The sequence below is a fragment of the Perca fluviatilis genome, chromosome 22 (assembly GCF_010015445.1).
Source record: "Perca fluviatilis chromosome 22, GENO_Pfluv_1.0, whole genome shotgun sequence".
Classification (NCBI taxonomy): domain Eukaryota; kingdom Metazoa; phylum Chordata; class Actinopteri; order Perciformes; family Percidae; genus Perca; species Perca fluviatilis.
This window is the reverse complement of record NC_053133.1, coordinates 8,824,834-8,844,149: the sequence shown is the minus strand read 5'-3', so window position 1 is coordinate 8,844,149 and position 19,316 is coordinate 8,824,834. Positions and strand designations below refer to the sequence as shown.

Genomic DNA, 19,316 nt, shown 5'->3' with positions numbered 1-19,316 from the left:
TAAAAACAGTTTTCCCTTTTTTTGCAGCGAGTTGTTGCTGAATAAACACGTGGAGTATTTTCAGTCCTGGATGTATCACTTAAGCCACGAACTTATCCTCCACTCCATACGAAACCCACTCGTCAGCGGCTTTTACAAGCTGCTCTCTGTCACCATGAAAATTGCCAAGAGAATTAAGTACTACCAGGTAATATTTCCACTAGTACAAAGCATCGTCTGTCATCCCATTTATCGTTTTTTGCCATCACACAGGACTCTATGTCGGGGAACTTGGAAAAATGATCTGGGCACTCTACCAATAGATCTCGTTGGAGGAATATCAAATTTTGTTTCCCCCCTGGTTTTACTTATTAAATGCAGCTCAGCTTTTTTTATTGCATATTTAGAATGCTTAATAAAAAGAATACTGCATCACGGCGGTGGGTATGAGGCCAGGTGGACAAAAAGAATGAATGTTCTGTAAGCTCCGTGTAGGATAAAAGCAGAGTTGAACACTATGGCTGAACAAACTCAGATTTGTATTACTTGGATGTTACTTGTATGTATTCAACGTGGGTGACATTCCTACTTTTTCTCTGTTTTTTGAACAGGGAGTTGGCCCGAGATGCTCTACATCCACCCAGAGTGACACAGTGAAAAGTGCTTGTTTTGCACTCTTCTCTAAGTTTGGAAAAGAGGTAGCTTCTCTTTACAATATTCCCATATTGTAATATGTTTTTTTATATATATATATATATATATATATACACATACATACATACATACATACATACATATGTTATAAATTAAAATGGAGCATTACTGAGGAACTTAATATGTAGGGCATGTAAGTGACATGCGGTTTCTCACTAGGTGTGTGTGAGAATGAAGCAGTACAAAGATGAGCTGCTGGCCTCCTGCTTGGCGTTTGTCCTCTCGCTGCACCACAACATCGTGGCTCTGGACATCAAGGCCTACTGTCCTGCTCTGGAGGTGGGATCCTTTCATTTGTGTCCTTGTGTTTTTGAGAACTAGGTAAGGATGGATGAACACATCTCAAAACAAAATGTAGATAAAATGCAGATGCACAGTAGGGGGTTTAGTGCAGTTATTCACATCCAAGGGTAGTTGTACCTCAGCGGCTTCTTTGCCAGTTGCCAGGAGGGTATGTGGAAAAAATTGTAGAGTCACTCATGTAATATGAGAAAAATAGAATTTGAATTACAATTTGAATTAAAAAAGTATGCCCATATACCATGCTGCAATTTAGGGGGCTTTCACACCTGCCTCATTTAGTTAAACAGTTGAGTCGCATTAGAGTTTGTGTTCCCCCTTGGTGCGGTTTGTTTGGGCAGGTGTGATGCAGCAATCACACTAGGGTGCACACCAAAAATGGACCAAACCGCTCGTCTCGGTACGCTTTCACTAAAATTCTGGAGCGGTTTGTTTGTGGTGACAACATGATCCGACCTCGAACCACCCCAACTATGTGTACTTCGCAAGTCTGAACCACCCTAAAACACCCTAAGAGTGTGTAAAAAAAATAAATAGTTAGCAAGCGAGCAGAGAAGCAAAGAGAAACCAGTAGCTACAGCATGAATGGTTGAAATAAATAGCTAAAAGTCGTGGATAAATTATTTAAATAGCTGAAAGTAGTGAACAAACTGATGAAATAGTTAACCTTATAGTAATGGGTAATTGAGTATTCCAACCCTATAAATGCCAATGTACCTAAACATTGACAATTCAACTGGAAAATAACATCCACTATTAAAGATGCAGTAGGTAAGACTTATAAAACTAACTTTCTGTCATATTTGCTGAAACTGACCCTATATGTTCAGTAGAACTATATGAAGCAGGTCATTTAATCCTCTGGCACCACCTACAGCCTGTAGTGCGATTTGCAAAAATCCACCGCTCACTGTTCAGATGCACCAATCAGGGCCAATCATTGCCCAGGCACACGCATTCATTCTCCCTCGTGGGGGGAGGGGCCAAATTCTTTGGCTAAATCCTGGATCTTCACAATCCTCCCTACAGCACCTTTAACATAGACATTAACATCTATTGAAGTGAACACATTTGGAATATGACGTGTGTGTGTGTGTGTGTGTGTGTGTGTGTGTGTGTGTGTGTGTGTGTGTGTGTGTGTGTGTGTGTGTGTGTGTGTGTGTGTGTGTGTGTGTGTGTGTGTGTGTGTGTGTGTGTGTGTGTGTGTGTGTGTGTGTGTGTGTGTGTGTGTAGGCGGCTCTGAAGTTGGGTCTGAGCCATGTTCCTTTGGCCAACGTAGCCCTAGATGCCCTGGAGGACTGGTCCTCCCACATTCCTCTGGAGACTATGCAGCACTGCTACACAAACATCCTTCCTCTTCTGGATGGATACCTGAAAACCGCCTCCAGCAACAGTAAGCCCATAATCTTATCAGGGGGAGGTCAAGCTCTTCCAATTGGTTACATGTGAGATCATTTCTGTTAAGTAAATCAAGATAATCCATATGTGCCAAATATACAAAAAAAATGTCTAATTCAGATGTTGTTGTCTTCAGACAAAGAGGACAGCAACTGGGAGGTGATGTCTTCTGTGTCTTCAAGAAATACAGACAGAGGATACAGCCGAGTGATGACAAGGCTCCTTAAACAATCGAACCAGCTCACCATGGTACTGGATGGGAAAGTGGGAAGACAGTATTTATTTCAGTATTGTTGTGAAGTATCTCACTCTGCAGTAGTCGGTGTGTTATAATTATATATTAGGGCTAAATTAAGGCGAGAATAAGCAAATTCCTTTTAAAGCCACTAATGTTTTTGAAGTGCTAGTAACGCATGCGGGTTCTGTGATTTGGGAAATCATGAAGCAATGCAGCAGTAACTCTGTGAACAGTGTTGCCAACTTTGGAACATTCTCGCTAGATTTATCGACTCTTCAGACCCCCTTAGCGACTTTGTTTATATTTTATAAGCGACTAGCGACAAATTTAGCAGCTTATTCTGACCATCAGGAAAAAAAAGGCGACATATATTCAAATATATTTCTGTTGTTGTTCATTCCCATCGGGCAGTCCACGGCTCCCCCTCTGCGCTGACGTCTCTCCCCCTCTGTCCTCTTACTGTATGTGTCCAGAGTTTCCCCTCTGTGGCCTCTCACTACCCCCACAAATCAGAGTAAAAAATGTTATTAATCGTGAAAATGTAGCTGCAGTTATTGCATAGCAGCAGGTACTTTTTATTTCAGTCCACACAATAGTGGTTCACTGCATTAGTACATCATACAAATGAATGAATCAATGCAAATACAGAAGGAGGAGAACGTGCTGTGTCTGATGTCTGCAGGACTTTACATACCCCCAAAATGACTGAGGTGTTCCTGCGGGAGTTGTTTGATTTCTAATTGAATCTCTTATAAAGCTGAATTACTTCAGGACCAATGCCTGTTGTTGTACAGCACATAAATTGAATATATATCAAATATATTTGATAGGAGGGCAATTGCTTCATATTCCTGAGAAGTCCTGTCTTAGAGTTACTGATTACCTCTATGTGAATGCAGGAAGATGCTCCTCTTGTCGTGGTGAGGCTCAGGGTGGTGAAGTTGCTCGGTCACCTGGGAGGAAAGCTGAACAGGAACCTCGTAACTGGTGAGGATTTCCATAACCAAGCCGCCGTCTCATTCAATTTAACACGGACATTGTGGGTATTTGGGCCATGCTCCATGAGTGACGGTTTGAGAACACTTGACACGTGAGTGTAAACAGAAATTAGCTGTGTTTGTTGATCATAAGCTTCTTATTTTCACATTTAGTGGTCTCATCAGAGGAAACGATGAAGAAATTTGTCGCCTGGGATTCTGAGAAAAGGCTCAGCTTCGCAGTGCCGTTCGCCGATATGAAGCCAGTCATCTACCTCGACCCTTTTCTGCCTCACATCAGTGAACTGGCTCTGTCGACGAGTGACAGACAAACCAAAGTATGTCCTCTAACATCGAAGAGTTGCCGCTCGTCACTGGCAGTCATACTCATTTCAACGCAAACTTAGATATGATCACGGGGTTGTCGCCCAATAAAAAAACAACTTATTTGAATCCACTTTCTCTTGTGATGCAGGTAGCAGCTTGTGAGCTTCTCCACAGCTTGGTGGTCTACATGGTTGGAAAGAGTGCTCAGATGGTTGAGGGGGAGAATAGGTTGCCGCCTATGTACAAGCTGCACAAGAGGTTGTTTCCTGTGCTACTGCGTCTGGCCTGCGATGTGGATCAGGTATGTGAGCTCCAACAAGATAGACCCCTCAAGCTAAATTCCCATTTAAAAGAATTCCTTGGATATCATGGAATTTGGAGAGATTGTATTCCAGACAGGGAGAGAAGTATGTTAATTATCTCTGAAGAAATCAAGAGGTTATTTGGGAGTTTTACAGATACTTGATGGGAGTTTACGGATGTAGTTACCATCTCGTTTAGATCATTTATTTTATCATATGGTAGTATTCAACTAAACTGTCATGGGAGCTGTAGTCCTTTACCCTTTTTTACAAAATAATGACATGGACACACTGTTTGTTTTAGGTAAACATACATTTAAAAAGTAGCAACTAGCATATAATGGCGGTGTTTTCCCTACGTTTTTGGAATACTTGGGTGCACGTATTTGGCAGGGGTTTAGGGGTCCTCCCTCAAGAAAATGTTTTTTTTAAATAAAATCAAAATACAATTTCACATCACTTTGGACCATTATTATTATCATATCTGTGTCTAAAACGTTGGAAAAGCTAGAGCAGATAATAAATAAATAAAACATAAAAAGCTTAAAGACACAGGTCCCACTACGATCATTAGCTGAGAAAAGTCATTTAGTTAGTTTTTATGCTCACATCGATTTTACATTCGTTCGGCTTGTGTGGTGCCCAAAACGGCTTGTAAAGTCTTATAATGGAAGGAAAAACTCTGTAATTGTGAGTGATTTTTAGTGTTGTTTTTATGGTTTTGGTAGGGGCCATTTATGATTGGAATGTCAGAATTAAACAATTTTAAGTATTAAAAACTGAACAAAATGTTGAGTGCACTTGTTGTCTTAGCTGCTGAAGTTACAAATGTTACAAATTCCATCTTTCACGTCTCATGTACAGTGCACCAGCCTCCAGTTGGTTAATGTCAGTTTTATAATAACTCCTTGCCTATGTATTGTTATCAGCCTGAGTCAGTGTTGCACACAAGCAAGTGAGGGAACACACTGAGCCTGGTTCTTACAGAGGGACAGATGGTATTTGATAATGACTACATCAATGTTTATGAATTAGAATTTTTTTTTGTTTTTACCAGGTGACCAGACAGCTCTTTGAGCCGCTGGTTATGCAGCTGATTCATTGGTTCACCAACAACAAGAAGTTTGAGAGCCAAGATACAGTCGCTGTTCTGGAGGCCATTATGGTAAGTGTAGATATTCTATGGAGGGCTTTAAAGACCAAACGTTCAAACAAGACTTGAGATCATGCATCAGTAAATGTTACTCAAACCTTTTCTCAATGGGATTCTAGACGTCACTTTGTTTCCTTTCTGCCATTTGAAGCGCATACATTGATGTATTAGTTTTTTTGTTTTGTTTTTTCTCGCCAGGACGGTGTGGTTGACCCAATGGATAGCACTCTTAGAGACTTCTGTGCCCGCTGCATTGAAGAGTTTGTCAAATGGTCAATCAAACAAACCACCCCCAAGCAGCAAGAGAAGAGCCCTACTAACATGAAGTCCTTGTTTAAGCGTATCTACAGCTTGGCTCTCCACCCCAATGGATTCAAAAGGCTTGGTGCGGCCTTAGCATTTAATAGCATCTACAGACAATTCAGGTACGATACTTTAGTCTCTGTGGAGCCCCAGGTTAAAATGGTTTGATGTTACCACATTGTTGGACAGTTGTACTGTATTTGCTCCATGCTGTTGACTATTTGTCCCTGCAGGGAGGAAGGGGCCTTGGTGGAGCAGTTTATCTTTGAAGTTCTCGTCATATTTGTCGAAAGTCTGGCTCTTGCACACTCAGATGAGAGATCTATGGGTAATTGTTTTTCCACTTTAGCTTTCAGACAGGAAACTCAGATTTTCATATCATTATCAATGACTATGTTTACATGCAAATAATATTCAGTTTGTTGCCCCTATTCCGAAAAAGACAACATTCCGACTAAGCTGTTGGCCAATGAAAGTGAATTTTCCTCTGATATTCCCTATAGCATTGCAGCCATTCAAAGTTTTCCACCGCAGGCGGACTAGTTCAACCGTGCAAACACAGCCTCCCTCTTTCATTCCTTCAACCACCTTCTTGAAAACACTGGCGTTGCCATGTTTGCCCATATCCAACAACCTGGATACTCCTTGGATACTAGCAACTACGTGGAGGGAGGGGTGGGGCGCGGTGGTGGGCCGACAGTTTTGTTGTCATTAAATCAAACTACGCATTATAGCTTTAACGGAACATTTTAAATTGAATTATCAAAAAAGGTATGAAGCTGTTTATCTCCACTCTTCCATCCTCAGGTACATTGCAGCAGTGTTGCAGTGCCATTGACCATCTGAAAAGAATCATCAATCATAAGGCCGCCAGTCTCAATCAGCACAGTGCAAAGACCCGCATCCCAAGGTTGGTACTCCGTGGACATGGGTATCATTTGGATTTTTTTTTTAAGCTACGACACTTCCCTTTACTTTACCTTAGTGAATCTAACTTAACAAAATTACAAGATATAGTTGCTTTAAAATGGAATTCATCAGCTGAGCTAAATTGTGTATATTAAGCATTACATTTCATCGTTTCCACTGCCCTTTTTTTTGTACAACAGGCCAAATTGCATTAATGTTTATGCAATGATGAGACATTCTAAATTATGTGTATACATAAATGGCAAATGTTCCATCATTGTCTTTTTTTCCTTTCTCTCTGTTTCCAGGGGCTTTCCACCTGATGGGAAGCTGTGTCTCTCTGATGTGGTTTTATGGCTTCTGGAACAATCTGGGAGACCTCAGACCGAGTGTCGCCACAAATGCATGGAACTCTTCTATGAGTTCATACCTCTCCTCCCAGGTGAGCCTCCAACGTTGGCCTTGATCAGATGAACAAGTAAAAACGACAGATGCAATTCATTAAAGAAAATAGAAAATAATGCTATCCTTTTTATAATTCAATTTACATTTTGAATTCAACTCAAATGGAATCAACACAGCAGTCATGCATTATTTTGTGTTTAATTTATAAGTCATACATGTGAATACATTCTCTGATGTGTGTGACCGGACTTAGGAAAGAGGTCTCCGCCTCAGTGGGTAGAGGGCATGCTGAAGGATCATGGCATAGGCTTCCTGATCTCACGGTTTGAGGGCGGGGGTCTCCACTCTCAGCCCACTCTCAGGGACCTGACGGGTCCTTTCAGTGTCAGAGGCACCCTGCAGTGGATGGACATGCTGCTGGCTGCCCTGGACTGCTACAACACCTTCATCCACTTACACATAATCAAGCCTCATCACATGCTTAGTAAGTCATCAGAAAATCCCTCTCTCTGACATTTTTATTTTTTTAATACTTTATTTACACAGAACAATAAACAATAAATAATTAAATTACAGTAGTTACATATGAAATTCATTACATAAGGCTTTGATTTTCACAGCTTTACAGTTTGTGCAAAATTTTTTTGTGTCCAGGTAGGATTTAAAATAGGAAACGAAGACAATAAAGTTAGCAAATTTGCTGGCGTGTATATGGAATTTTACCAATAAAAGGATGAGATCAGTGACATACAATTTTTTGACAGGAATTAAATGATCAGACCTACCAAATAAAACTCATACTAATAATACTCGCTGACATCATCTGCTCAGAGAGGTCATCATCTGCTCAACATATACACACATATACTGTATGCTTTAAATGTATTTTTAATAACACGTAGAATAGTTTCCACATTGTTGACTTGTCCAGGTAACATGATCAAATGAAAAAAACAAACGTGTTGGCCCTACAGTGACTGTAATAAATACGGTTTATTCCCCCTCCTTTATTGTCAAGGCTCCAAAGAGGATTCACGCTTTCTGAAAGCAATACGCTTCTTTTTGACTGAGCTGGCAACTCACGAACTGGCTGCAGCAGAGAGCTGTTTCTCTCTCGGCAAGAAGACCTCTCACTTCAGCCCAAGAGAGGTGGACCAGTACAACTTCAGCAAATGCACCATCATCGTTCGCCTGCTGGAGTTTACCACCATGATTCTCGTCAAAGGAGACGAGGAGTTTTGGAAGGTATCGCTGAATTTAAGACCCTCTGACATTAAGAAAGCCATGATTCTTCTTCTTTTTTTCTGCTCACTATTTCCTTCATTTATTCACAGCTTCTGGAACAAGACATCTTTGTCTCAGATTTGTTTAAGCTGACTGCACTGGTGGTGTGCGAGCCGTCCTCTGTAGGTTTCAACATGGCAGATGTGGAGGTAATGAAGAACCTACCAGAAGTGTGTGTTCCCTTACTAAAGGCGCTGCTGGCCTCCCCTTACCGCACCCGTCTTGAAAGCAGTTTGCGGACAAAAATCTCACGCAAAAGGTATGTATATCATTTTTGACTACTCTCATTTTAAGCTCAATGTTAGAGAACAAGCAAAAGCCACATGCAATGTTTTTGTTATTGTGCATAATGTGCAGTAATACTAAAAAGACAGCACAATTCGATATAAAAAACAAACCTTTAAAACATAACAACACTTATTACAAAAACTGCAGATCAATGAAGTTGAGTCTGTAAAATTATAATATAATTATAATAAATCGATTGATCCAAGGAATTAATAGTTACACTTCTAGTGAAACATCATCTTCAGGTCAGTGCCACCATCGGTAAGCAAACTCTTATCCACCGCTGCCATCAGCGTGAGAAGAGAATGGTAAAGAAAATACAAACTTGATTGAGCTAACTGAGACCTGAATGGAAAACTCGCCAATTGGATAGCCATAAATATAGTTGTGGAAAAAAATAGATAGCATATTGGTTCTAGCAGATTATAACAAATAAGCTCTCGTTGAGGCACAGACTCTGATTGATTGTGATAATTGTACAGTTATCAACAACAGTAATCATTAGAGGTGTTGAAATGAATCAAATAATCGATGCATCGAATCGTGGACATGGAGGATGCTGCATCGATAATCGGCCGGGCCATAATCGATTATTTCTGTTTACAATTTAATGTATGCCTAACAACATTTCTGTTGACATATTCTGTTATGTTTTGCACATTCAGGAAGTGCCATGTGCTCAGTGCTGTAGTTTTATGTATGCAATTTATTTAGCATTAGAGCATTGCAGAATGTTTTGTTTATGAAGCTTGAAAAGCTATGAATTAAATATCCTACATGGCTTTAATAGAAAAATGTATTTGACGCATCGTGATGCATCGAGATATTGAATCGCTGACCTCGTAATCGAATCGGGAGATCAGTAAAGATTCACACCTCTAGTAATCTTTTTTTTTTTTTTCTTCCCCTAATTCTACAATGATGTCTCTAGTGTGGAGGAGTTGTGTGCTGTAGACCTCTACCATTCCAGCACCCTGAGCCGCCATGACCAAATGGAAATGGTTCTGTCTTCCTGTAAGCAGATCCACAAAGCCGACTTCCTCAGCTCCATTCTGCACAGCCAGGTATTTAATAAGCTTTATATTTGCAGCACCATTTTTCATTTGCCCCGATGTGCCATGCTATTCAGTTTTCATAATCATTAAACACTCAAAACATATTGAAAATGAACTAAAAGTAAAATATTTTACCTTATGTACTGGTGACTTTGGTATACATATTACATATTCTCCAATAAAGTAGCTGCCACATTTGTGTATTTGTGCTTCTCGTCGTGTTAAAGGATGCCACCTATGCCACATCCCTTGGGTCCCGACTTCTAATGACAGTTTATAAAGGTATAGCACCGGGTGAGGACAGGAAGGCACTTCCATCCTTGGACATAAATACCAAGAGTCTAGCAGACGGCCTTCTTCAGCTAGCCTTCTCTCTAAGTCAACAGGTCAGTGCTACTTCTCTTTGGATTAGATTTGTTAAAATCTGATGAAACTGAATCTACCCACGGTGAGTAATTATAGCTGCAGACAACTGACTACAGCAAAAAGAAGTTAGGATGAAATTAAGAATGAAGCCAAATGAATAGTGGATGTATTAGTATGCATTAGGGCTGCAACTAAGGATTATTTTCATTTTCGATTAATCTGGTGATTAATCGAGAAAATAATCGATTGGTTGTTTGGTCTATAAAATGTCAGAAAATAGTGAAAAATGTCATTCAGTGTTTCCCAAACCCTAAGAGGACATCCTCAAATGTCTTGTTTTGTCCACAACTCAAAGATATTCAGTTTACGGTCCCAGAGGAGTGAAGAAACTTGAAACGCTGGAAAAGCTGGAATCAGAGAATTTTTACTTTTTTCTTTATAAATGACTCAAATCAATCAATCGATTATCAAAATAGTTGGCGATAAATTTTTTTGTTGACACAACTAATCGATTAATCTTTGTATGCATAGTTTGTAAAAAATAAATAAATATAAAACCGTGAAAAAAACACTATGATACAAGTTTGTATTGTCTATGAATTTACCAAGTGTTTCTCACAGCGTGCTGCCCCCCTGTTGTATATTGCTGTGTCTCTGCAGAGTGAGCAGCTGGTGGACTTGTTGTTGAACACCATCATGCTCTCTGTGCCAATATCTGGAAGTCACAGCCATAACTTCCTGAGCTTCTCGCACGGCGAGTACTTCTACAGCCTCTTCCAGTCGACCATCAACACTGAGCTGCTGAGAAGTCTGGACACCACAGTTCCCCGCCTCATGAAAGCCTCCTCTCAAAATCCCAGCATGGTAGCGCTTTCTCCTCTCCTCTCTTTTTTTTTTTTTTTCTTTCTCCCCACAATTTTGAATTAGTTTCAGATTTTTTTTTTTGTGCAAACACTTTTGCATCCTAGTCATGTGCCTTTTAAAGGAAACATTTTTTGTGTGTGAGGCAGGCTTTGCTGTCTGAATTTTTCACCAGGTGAGTGCGTTGCTGAATGGCATGCTGGACCACAGCTTTAGAGAGCGCTCTGTGAGGAAGACTCAGGGAAAACGGCTGGTGGAAGAGGTGCTAAGAAGATGGAATAGTCTGCAGTCATGGTGGGAAGGACACTCCTCAACTCCAGAGAGCAAAACTGCCACTCTTCTGCTGCTCTCCAAGCTCCTCCAGGTATTATAAAGCTGGAGTTACTGCTGCATGTCCCCTAGCAAAACAAAACTAGATTAAATTGAAAAAAGTGAATACATTAACACCCCTAAAGTTATAATAATCATCATCATTTATCTGCCCAGTCCAGGGATAAAACAGTACAATGCAGTACAATACAAGCTTACCCATTTTTCTCTTTAATATTTCCTCTAATGTTAAAGCTTTAGTGTGTAACTTTTTGATATTATTGAACGTCCGTTACATTCAAGCCATTGCGAAATGAGTTGCTACAAAGCTAATTAGGACTATCAGCTCCACACAACTCTCTCTGTATTTCTCAGTATGACTATGTTCAGAAGATTGTGGCGTCCGGCGACTTTTGCGCAGAAGCTCGAGTGAAGATAATGACCTCTTCTGAAGAGTCCATCATGTTTTTTTAATCCTCCGTGTCCTCCTTGGCAACTAGCAACTGCGTGGAGGAGGGGTGGGGTGCACGATCAAGGAAGGCTTGTGAAACTACGCACTATAGCTTAAATGTATTTCCTGGACACTTTCCCCTCTGCCATCAGATTGACTCGTCTGTCTGCTCCGATGTCAACCATGAAGCGTTCCGACCGGTGTTCTCCACTTTCACTATGCTGCTGGTTGACATGAATCTGCCACTCAATCTCAAGGTAATGGAAATGGTTTATGTTGTGATACAGTCAGTGTAGTGGATTACTTGAAATAACTTCGATTTTGAGTTAAAGTAACCAAAGCTCTGTACATTTCTTTTGTCGGATTCTCTCAACTCCTCAGAGTCAGGCCCTGTTGGTGTTACCCTTCTTCACAACCCTCCCAGAGGAGCCACTGGCTGAGCTGCAGAGAGCCCTGGACGCCCTGGTGGCGGCCCACTTCCCCATGCAGTCAGATGAGTTTGCCAAGGGCTCACTTCACCGCAACAACTACATGGACTGTATCCGAAAGGTAAAACCTCTGTTTGGTTTAACCAGATTTTACTTGCAGTTGGTGCTTGGGCGGTTGGACCAACCCTACAGGACTTTCTGTCTTTTAGTTGCTGGATGCCTTGGAGCTTTCTCAGAGTCCACTCCTGCTCAAACTGATGGCAGGGATTCTGTGCCGTGACAGAAAACACATCATGGAGGAGCCCTTCCAAACCTGCTTCCAAAGAATTGCTAAGCGGTCAGTAAAGTAGGGCTGCACGCTATGAGGAAAAAAAATCTGATTGCGATTCTCTTGACTGATATTGCGATTATGATACGAGAGACGATATTGGAGGGAGTGATCATTTTTGTATCATTATTCTCATTTTCATTGACAAATATTAAAAATAAAATGATTACACTTTGATTTTTGCAAGGATCTGTACCGACCAAAGATTTTTTTCTTCAGTCAGTAGGATAGGATTTGTAGGCCGGGACGTCTCTGCAGCACCACAATACCTAGTTCAGAATGGTTTGACACAGATTTTGCCTTTAAGAAACATTGCGATATTGCACTAGTCCATATTGCGATTTCGATAAAAATAGTTTTTTTGAATTCATGGGTTAAACAAGTTCCATTGCAGAGTCATCTGCATTAGATCTTACAGGAGTTGCTTTGTGTCCACTCCCCGTGTTTGTTAATGTGTGACTAGGTCAAGCGGCGAGCGGCAGATGCAGCTCCTGTGCACCGTATACGGGATGATCCAGCAGGGTGATGTGCCGATGAGCTCCATGCTGCAGGCCATGACCGAGAGGGTTCTGCTGCCTCTGGCCTCTCACTGTAGCACCAAGGCCCTGAGCGACTTCTTTGTGGCAAATGTCTCTGACATAATTGTTTTGCTGCTCAGCCGCTTCACGAAGGTTTGCTGCTCAACATTGCTACATTCAGGGACATTTGACGATGCACACTGAACACTTTTATAGCTGTTGTAGCTTCAATTGTGATTTCATTGTATACTTTTATGGTAATGCTTGTTTTTTAATGTTCTAAAAAGACAGTTGTTCATTCATCTGGTATGTTTAAGATTTTAATCAAACACTTGGCAGATAGATCTTTTGTCCTCACAGCCCAAAAGCTAGTGCTGTATTATTTAGATCAGAGGACCACATTGGAATGGATTTAAGGCTAATTTATTCATCAATTTCAGTCAAATGAAACGGAATTTGAGATCCAGTTGCTGAAGAAGAATGGCTGCTACAAGCTGATGGAGCTCCTGTATTCTCGTCTTCCCAAAGAAGAGGTTTACTCCAAGGAATCCCTCATTAACCGAGCCTACTGTCGTTCAGACACAACGGAGGGGAATGAGTTGTCCAAGACCTTGATCAAGTAGGACTCCCCAACACTTTAATAATTCAAGAAGTGACACGGCAGTGAAGTAAAATGTCCTAATTCTTCCATGAAGAAATTATGAATATTGATTTGATTTCAATTAGGTCTTGTTTTGAAGCATTCACTGAGAACATGACTGGTGAGACTCAGCTCCTGGAACTTAGGAGACACTACCACTGTGCCGCGTACAACTGTTCCATCGCCGTCATCAGCTGCAGCTTCAACGAGCCCAAATTCTACCAAGGCTTCCTCTTCAGTGAGAAACCAGAGAAGGTAACAACTTCTTTGATTAGCTTCTTTGATTATATCCAACTCACTTCACCACTGTAGTCATCTTTTATTTTGGAACCATGTACTACAATTGCCGTACTTCCCTTCACATTATATATTGTCTAATCCATGGGAAGAGAGCTCAGCGGTGACCGCCCACTTTTTTGAACAGCTCTGGTTCTGGAAGTGTTTTTTTTTTTTCCCCCCCCATTCAATTGCTCCATTGAGTTTTTTTTAAGATTATTTTTTGGGGGCTTTTCCCTTTTCTTATGAAGTGACAGTGGATAGACTTGAAAGGGGGAGAGAGATGGGGATTGACACGCAGCAAAGGGCAGCAGGTCGGATTTGAACCCGGACCGCTGCAGGACTCAGCCACGCACGTTCTTACTGGGTGAGCTAGAGGTCACCCCACTCCATTGAGTTTTAAGCCTGGAACCAAGCCAACCAGCTGCGAGATGAAAACGGACCAGAAAACAACAAAAAAAATTAAGAAAAGGCAAAGGTACAAAACTGTACATAAACGATCATAGACTTCAATGGTAGCAGCTCTCTAGCCGTTCGCGAGTGTGTCAAACCTTTCCATGGTATCACGGAGCTCCACCAATCAGAGACGTCACTGTTAAGCTTAGGATTGTGGGTAGTGTACTTCTCCATGACATCGCGAATAAAACATCTTAAAACAAGGTTGATTTCATAGGGGCTTGTAGCTTCTACAGGAGCAGAAACCATTGTTTCAGTCTCATAGCTCGTGGTAAGTCTACCTGAGATGGTATAGACATTATGGCTCATAATCAAATATCCTAATATCCTAACTATCCTGTTTTTCTTTTTTTGTCCAGAATCAGTTCATTCTGGAGAATATCATTGACATTGAAAGGGCCTACAGGTTTCCAATTGAAATTGAGGTATGCTTTTTTTGTAACACACCTGTTTGTTTAACACTGTACTTTTGAGTTGCAGTCATGGTTCATTCATTCATATTTTTCATCACTGTAGGTCCCACTTGAGAGAAAGAAGAAATACGTCATGATTCGAAAAGAAGTGAGCGAGGAGAATGGAGGTATTAAGTGCTGCAAACAATGTTTTTAAACTTTTGGAATTTGGCCATCTTTGTCACGGAGCAGTTAAACCTTGCTGCATGCTCCATCTCCAACCCAAACTATGCAGTGTTCAGGCTTAATTAGTAGACTTATCTTATGTTCAGGGAAAATGCTCTGCTCTTTACAATGAAATGAAATGAAATGGGATGTGACTTAGGTAATTTAGTGGACATAGAGGTCAGTGTGTCTCCAGGAATTTGTTTGTTATTTTTTAATTCATAATGTTTGTTCACGAGTAGGGCTCTAACTAAAAACATATTTTCATCGCCGATTAATCTGTCAATTATTTTCTCAATTAATTGATTAGATGTTTGGTCTATAATATGTCAGAAAATTGGGAAAAATGTTGATTAGTGTTTCCCAAAAATCTCAAATATTCAGTTTACTGAAGAATCTAGAAAATATTCACATTTAAGAAGCTGGAATCAGAGATGTTTTACTTTTTTCATAAAAAATAACTCAAATTGATTATCGAAACACTTTCAACAATCGATTAATTTTGACAACTAATCGATTAATCATTGCAGCCTATTCATGAGATTTCTGTTTTGGTTTCCACAGAAGCGCCAGTGTATTTGTCCTCGCAGTCTTACATGGCCGACAGCAGCCTGAGTGAGGAGATGAGTCAGTTTGATTTCTCCACCGGAGTCCAGAGCTTTTCCTTCAGCTCCCAAAACCCTGAAGGACGCAGACGCACCGTTGCAAAAAGAGTGAGTCATTAGATTTTTTTTCCCTTTAGGAAACTACACTGAGCTTGTAACATGCTTTAGTGTCGTATGATGGTGTAAACATCAGAGATTTGACCCCCTGCCGAGGGTAAAAGCCTTGCTGGCGACTTAATGTATGCATGTTTAGCACTGTGACAGTTAACTTGCAGTTAAATAGTTGATATATTATAATGTGGTTTTGATAAGAGGTTGGTTGGTATGTTTGTACATCTAGGAGACAGAAGAGACAAATCCCTCCCAGGATGCAATGGTGGATCTAGAAATGGATGAGCTGAATCAGCATGAATGCATGGCGACCATGACTGCTCTCATTGGTCACATGCTGAGGAACAACATAACTCCTAAAATTGAACCGGTCAGTGGCACTGAAACATATATATACATATATATTCACATAAATTACAGTGATTTAGTCACTTTCTATAACATATTCAAATACAAATATTATTCTGGAACGTCATTCAACATGCTCTTTTTGTTAATGAAACAGGGAAATGTGCCGGGTGAACTTCCTCCATGGATGAAATTTCTACATGCAAAACTAGCGAATCCAGCAACGCCTCTGAATATCCGACTCTTCATCTCCAAGCTGATCATCAACACAGAGGAGGTATATTGATTCAGTTACTGTCTATGAAAATAACTAGATAGGGTGATACTGCATCTACCCGTGTGTGACACCTCATACTCTGCTCCTCTTGTGTTCAGTATTCGTTCAGGGATTTAATCTTTGCTGTTGGATCTCTCCAGGTTTTTCGACCATATGCCAAGCACTGGCTGGGCCCGCTCCTGCAAGTCATTGTTTCTGGAAACAACGGAGGAGAGGGGATCCATTTCATGGTGGTGGATATCGTCGTCATAGTGCTCTCTTGGACAAGCCTGGCCAGCCCTAAGGTAGTCTCGCTTTGCCAGACCTTCCTTCACAGCGCTGCGGAGGAGGGTCTGGTTAGTCCACACAGTATTCCCGGGATGGGAGAAAAACGTGCTCTGGTGGTGGTTGTTGTTGTTAGTTATTGGCATTTCTTTAAACCAATCGCAATTGTCTTGGGTGGCGCTAAGCTCTACACAGAGCCACTGCCAAATAGTCTCGGGATGGAACTTGTTTTGGTGGAACGTGTACGTTCAAAAAGGTTGTTTTAGTCGTGCAACAGAAAACTCAGATTGCACAGATAGTCTAGCTAGCTGTCTGGATTTACCCTGCAGAGATCTGAGGAGCAGTTAACCATAGTCCTCAGAAATAGACAGGAGTTTAAAATTCCAACACAAAGAAAGCGGAAGGTAACGGACATCAGCAAAAAGACATGCATCCGGCGAAATTTCCGGCGGCAACGGAACAATCCCGGATGTGGAACGCCGTGGATATAGACTAACCCTAAGGTTGCTTTTATTAACGATACAACTTAATTGTGAAATTGAAACTGAAATGAATGTTGCGTTCCTGAGCAGCTGAGCTCAAAAAGAAGTAATAAAAAGAAAAGATACACACAGAGTTAGACAATAATTACACATAAAGTACAAGGATGAAGACATATCAACAGTCATGACAAAGAAACATGATATCCTCAGGTCCAGATCTTAATTGGCAACACACTTATTTTGGTTTAGCAGCAGGATAGACTGATGTATAAAAGAGTTCTTGAGCTAAAGTTAACAAATATAGATCAACCCAGTTTTTGTCATGATCTATGGATTTTTCACTTTAACAGTTTAATATAAAAATGCCAGTTTTCTTTTAGCTATTGTTTTATTTTATTATCCTATAAAATAACTATTAGTAACAGAATTATTTTTGTCCCAGGATAACCCCAGAGATGAAGTGCTTGCCAACCGGCTGTTAGAGTTCCTGATGAAGCATTGCTTCCATTCCAAGAAGGCAGTTTTCCGCCACAACCTGGAGATCATTCGCACCCTGGTGGAGTGCTGGAAAGACTGTCTGCATGTGCCTTACAGGTAGTGCTTGCATACTCTCACTGAACAATTGATAAGCTTTTGACATCTCCTCCATCTAGTCGGTGAAATATAGATTAAAAACACCAAACATCTTTCTCTTTTTATTTGAAATCTTTTGTAACAACAGGCCTGATTTGTAAAACTCCAAGTGATATTTCAAGGCCAGATAGTAAATTGACGGCAGTAATCACTAATTATAAATAATAGCAGTAATTTGTAATTGTGTAATTCTGTAAAATACTGGTCTGGAGAAAACAGTTACGATAGAGAAACTCTATGCTTTACACTCTACTTCCTGTCTGGTGTATGTATGATATCTGGCAATATGTTTGGTAGTACACTATTTTCTAGTACACATTTTTTCTGTATTTTATAAATAGAGTGGAATTGTACAGAACCCTGACTTTATCTCTTTTCTTGCCCTTGTAGTCTGATATACGAGCGATTTCGAGGCACCGACCCAAATAGCAAAGACAATTCTGTTGGACTCCAGCTGCTGGGAATCATCCTGGCCAACAACCTCCCTGCCTACGACCCCTTGTGTGGAATTGAATATGACGGGTAAAATATACTAGAATGCATCATTGAACATGTTTTTGGTGACAATTTAAAAAAAAAATATTATTATATAGAAATGTTAATACTGATTTTGAGTGCAAACTCACATTTTTCACTTGCCAATATTAATGTACATACTTTTACAGCATGTTTTCATTTTGAAACAACATGTCTTTGCAGGTTCAAACACAGCATTTATTACAATGAACAATCTCTATAAATATCTTAGTTGCTTTATGTTCAAGATTATCTCATTAAATAAGCACTTTTTGGAAATTATGCAAAGGCACTAATAGGGGAAAATAACAATATGTCCAATGAAAATGAAACGCTTTTTTTCAGGGTCTGGATGTCCTCCTCCATCTGTCCTTCTTAGCCATCAGCTGTTTTATGTGCCTCTGACACCTCTCAGCTTGGGACTGAATCTCTTTCTCCAACTGTTTTTGAAGGCTGTTGCCGTCTTTTCTCTTTCAGCCTCGAGCTCCGTTTCATACCACCGATTGTCAGCCTAGATCTCTGCTGAGAACTTTCCTTGGCTTATTATGTGAGCTACTTTGAGCTCTCACACCTCGTCTTGCAGGATGCATTTTATCTACTGCTCTCTGCTGCTCTGCTCTCCAATTTTAGTAGTAGGATAGTGTAGCTAAATATCCAAATACTGTGCAATGTGATTTCATTTGCTAATATAAATCATATTTTTGGAAGTTGCATGTTCGGGTGAGCTAAATCAGCCAGGAAGAGAAGTAGAGAGTAGTATATTCTTTTTGAAGCGTGTATACATGTGTGTTGTAGCTGACATACTGCCATCTTGCCAAGCATCTTATAGTAAATCACTTCTGTGTTTTTTTTTTTTCAGGTACATCCAGTCTCTGACCAACAACGTGTCCTTCGTAAGGTATAAAGAGGTTTACGCAGCTGCCGCTGAAATTATCGGCCTCGTCCTGAAGAATATGGCTGAAGTGGACAATGTATGAGACCTTCCCCAATTTGGTTGAGTTACAAGTTACACAGCATTTCTGTTTATGTCTGAGCAGAGCTCAAAGCACCTCAATAGAAAAGATCTCACATGAAAAGAATATTTATTTTCAGTTAATTCAGTTCAATTTTATTTATAGTGTCAAATCATAACAAGAGTTATCTCCGGGCACTTTACAGATAGAGTAGGTCTAGACCACACTCTATAATTTACAAAGAC

General features: G+C 40.4%; 1 protein-coding gene across 1 annotated transcript in view; it reads left to right on the top strand.

The window, feature by feature from the left end:
* Window positions 1–19,316, top strand: part of prkdc (protein kinase, DNA-activated, catalytic subunit) — a 53,946-nt gene that overhangs the window by 7,577 nt on the left and 27,053 nt on the right. Inside the window, exons 18-52 of the mRNA XM_039790552.1 lie at window positions 28–187; window positions 591–677; window positions 853–972; window positions 2,227–2,386; window positions 2,528–2,640; window positions 3,529–3,616; window positions 3,781–3,944; window positions 4,082–4,234; window positions 5,293–5,400; window positions 5,587–5,813; window positions 5,925–6,019; window positions 6,499–6,601; window positions 6,909–7,042; window positions 7,259–7,489; window positions 8,024–8,250; window positions 8,340–8,548; window positions 9,509–9,641; window positions 9,860–10,018; window positions 10,659–10,862; window positions 11,035–11,223; window positions 11,772–11,876; window positions 12,001–12,168; window positions 12,257–12,384; window positions 12,839–13,046; window positions 13,334–13,512; window positions 13,620–13,788; window positions 14,625–14,690; window positions 14,782–14,845; window positions 15,447–15,595; window positions 15,828–15,968; window positions 16,104–16,223; window positions 16,364–16,507; window positions 17,412–17,563; window positions 17,993–18,124; window positions 18,978–19,089. Coding sequence (XP_039646486.1) covers window positions 28–187; window positions 591–677; window positions 853–972; window positions 2,227–2,386; window positions 2,528–2,640; window positions 3,529–3,616; window positions 3,781–3,944; window positions 4,082–4,234; window positions 5,293–5,400; window positions 5,587–5,813; window positions 5,925–6,019; window positions 6,499–6,601; window positions 6,909–7,042; window positions 7,259–7,489; window positions 8,024–8,250; window positions 8,340–8,548; window positions 9,509–9,641; window positions 9,860–10,018; window positions 10,659–10,862; window positions 11,035–11,223; window positions 11,772–11,876; window positions 12,001–12,168; window positions 12,257–12,384; window positions 12,839–13,046; window positions 13,334–13,512; window positions 13,620–13,788; window positions 14,625–14,690; window positions 14,782–14,845; window positions 15,447–15,595; window positions 15,828–15,968; window positions 16,104–16,223; window positions 16,364–16,507; window positions 17,412–17,563; window positions 17,993–18,124; window positions 18,978–19,089 — 5,101 coding nt within the window. The remainder of the gene's footprint in view (window positions 1–27; window positions 188–590; window positions 678–852; window positions 973–2,226; window positions 2,387–2,527; window positions 2,641–3,528; window positions 3,617–3,780; window positions 3,945–4,081; window positions 4,235–5,292; window positions 5,401–5,586; window positions 5,814–5,924; window positions 6,020–6,498; window positions 6,602–6,908; window positions 7,043–7,258; window positions 7,490–8,023; window positions 8,251–8,339; window positions 8,549–9,508; window positions 9,642–9,859; window positions 10,019–10,658; window positions 10,863–11,034; window positions 11,224–11,771; window positions 11,877–12,000; window positions 12,169–12,256; window positions 12,385–12,838; window positions 13,047–13,333; window positions 13,513–13,619; window positions 13,789–14,624; window positions 14,691–14,781; window positions 14,846–15,446; window positions 15,596–15,827; window positions 15,969–16,103; window positions 16,224–16,363; window positions 16,508–17,411; window positions 17,564–17,992; window positions 18,125–18,977; window positions 19,090–19,316) is intronic.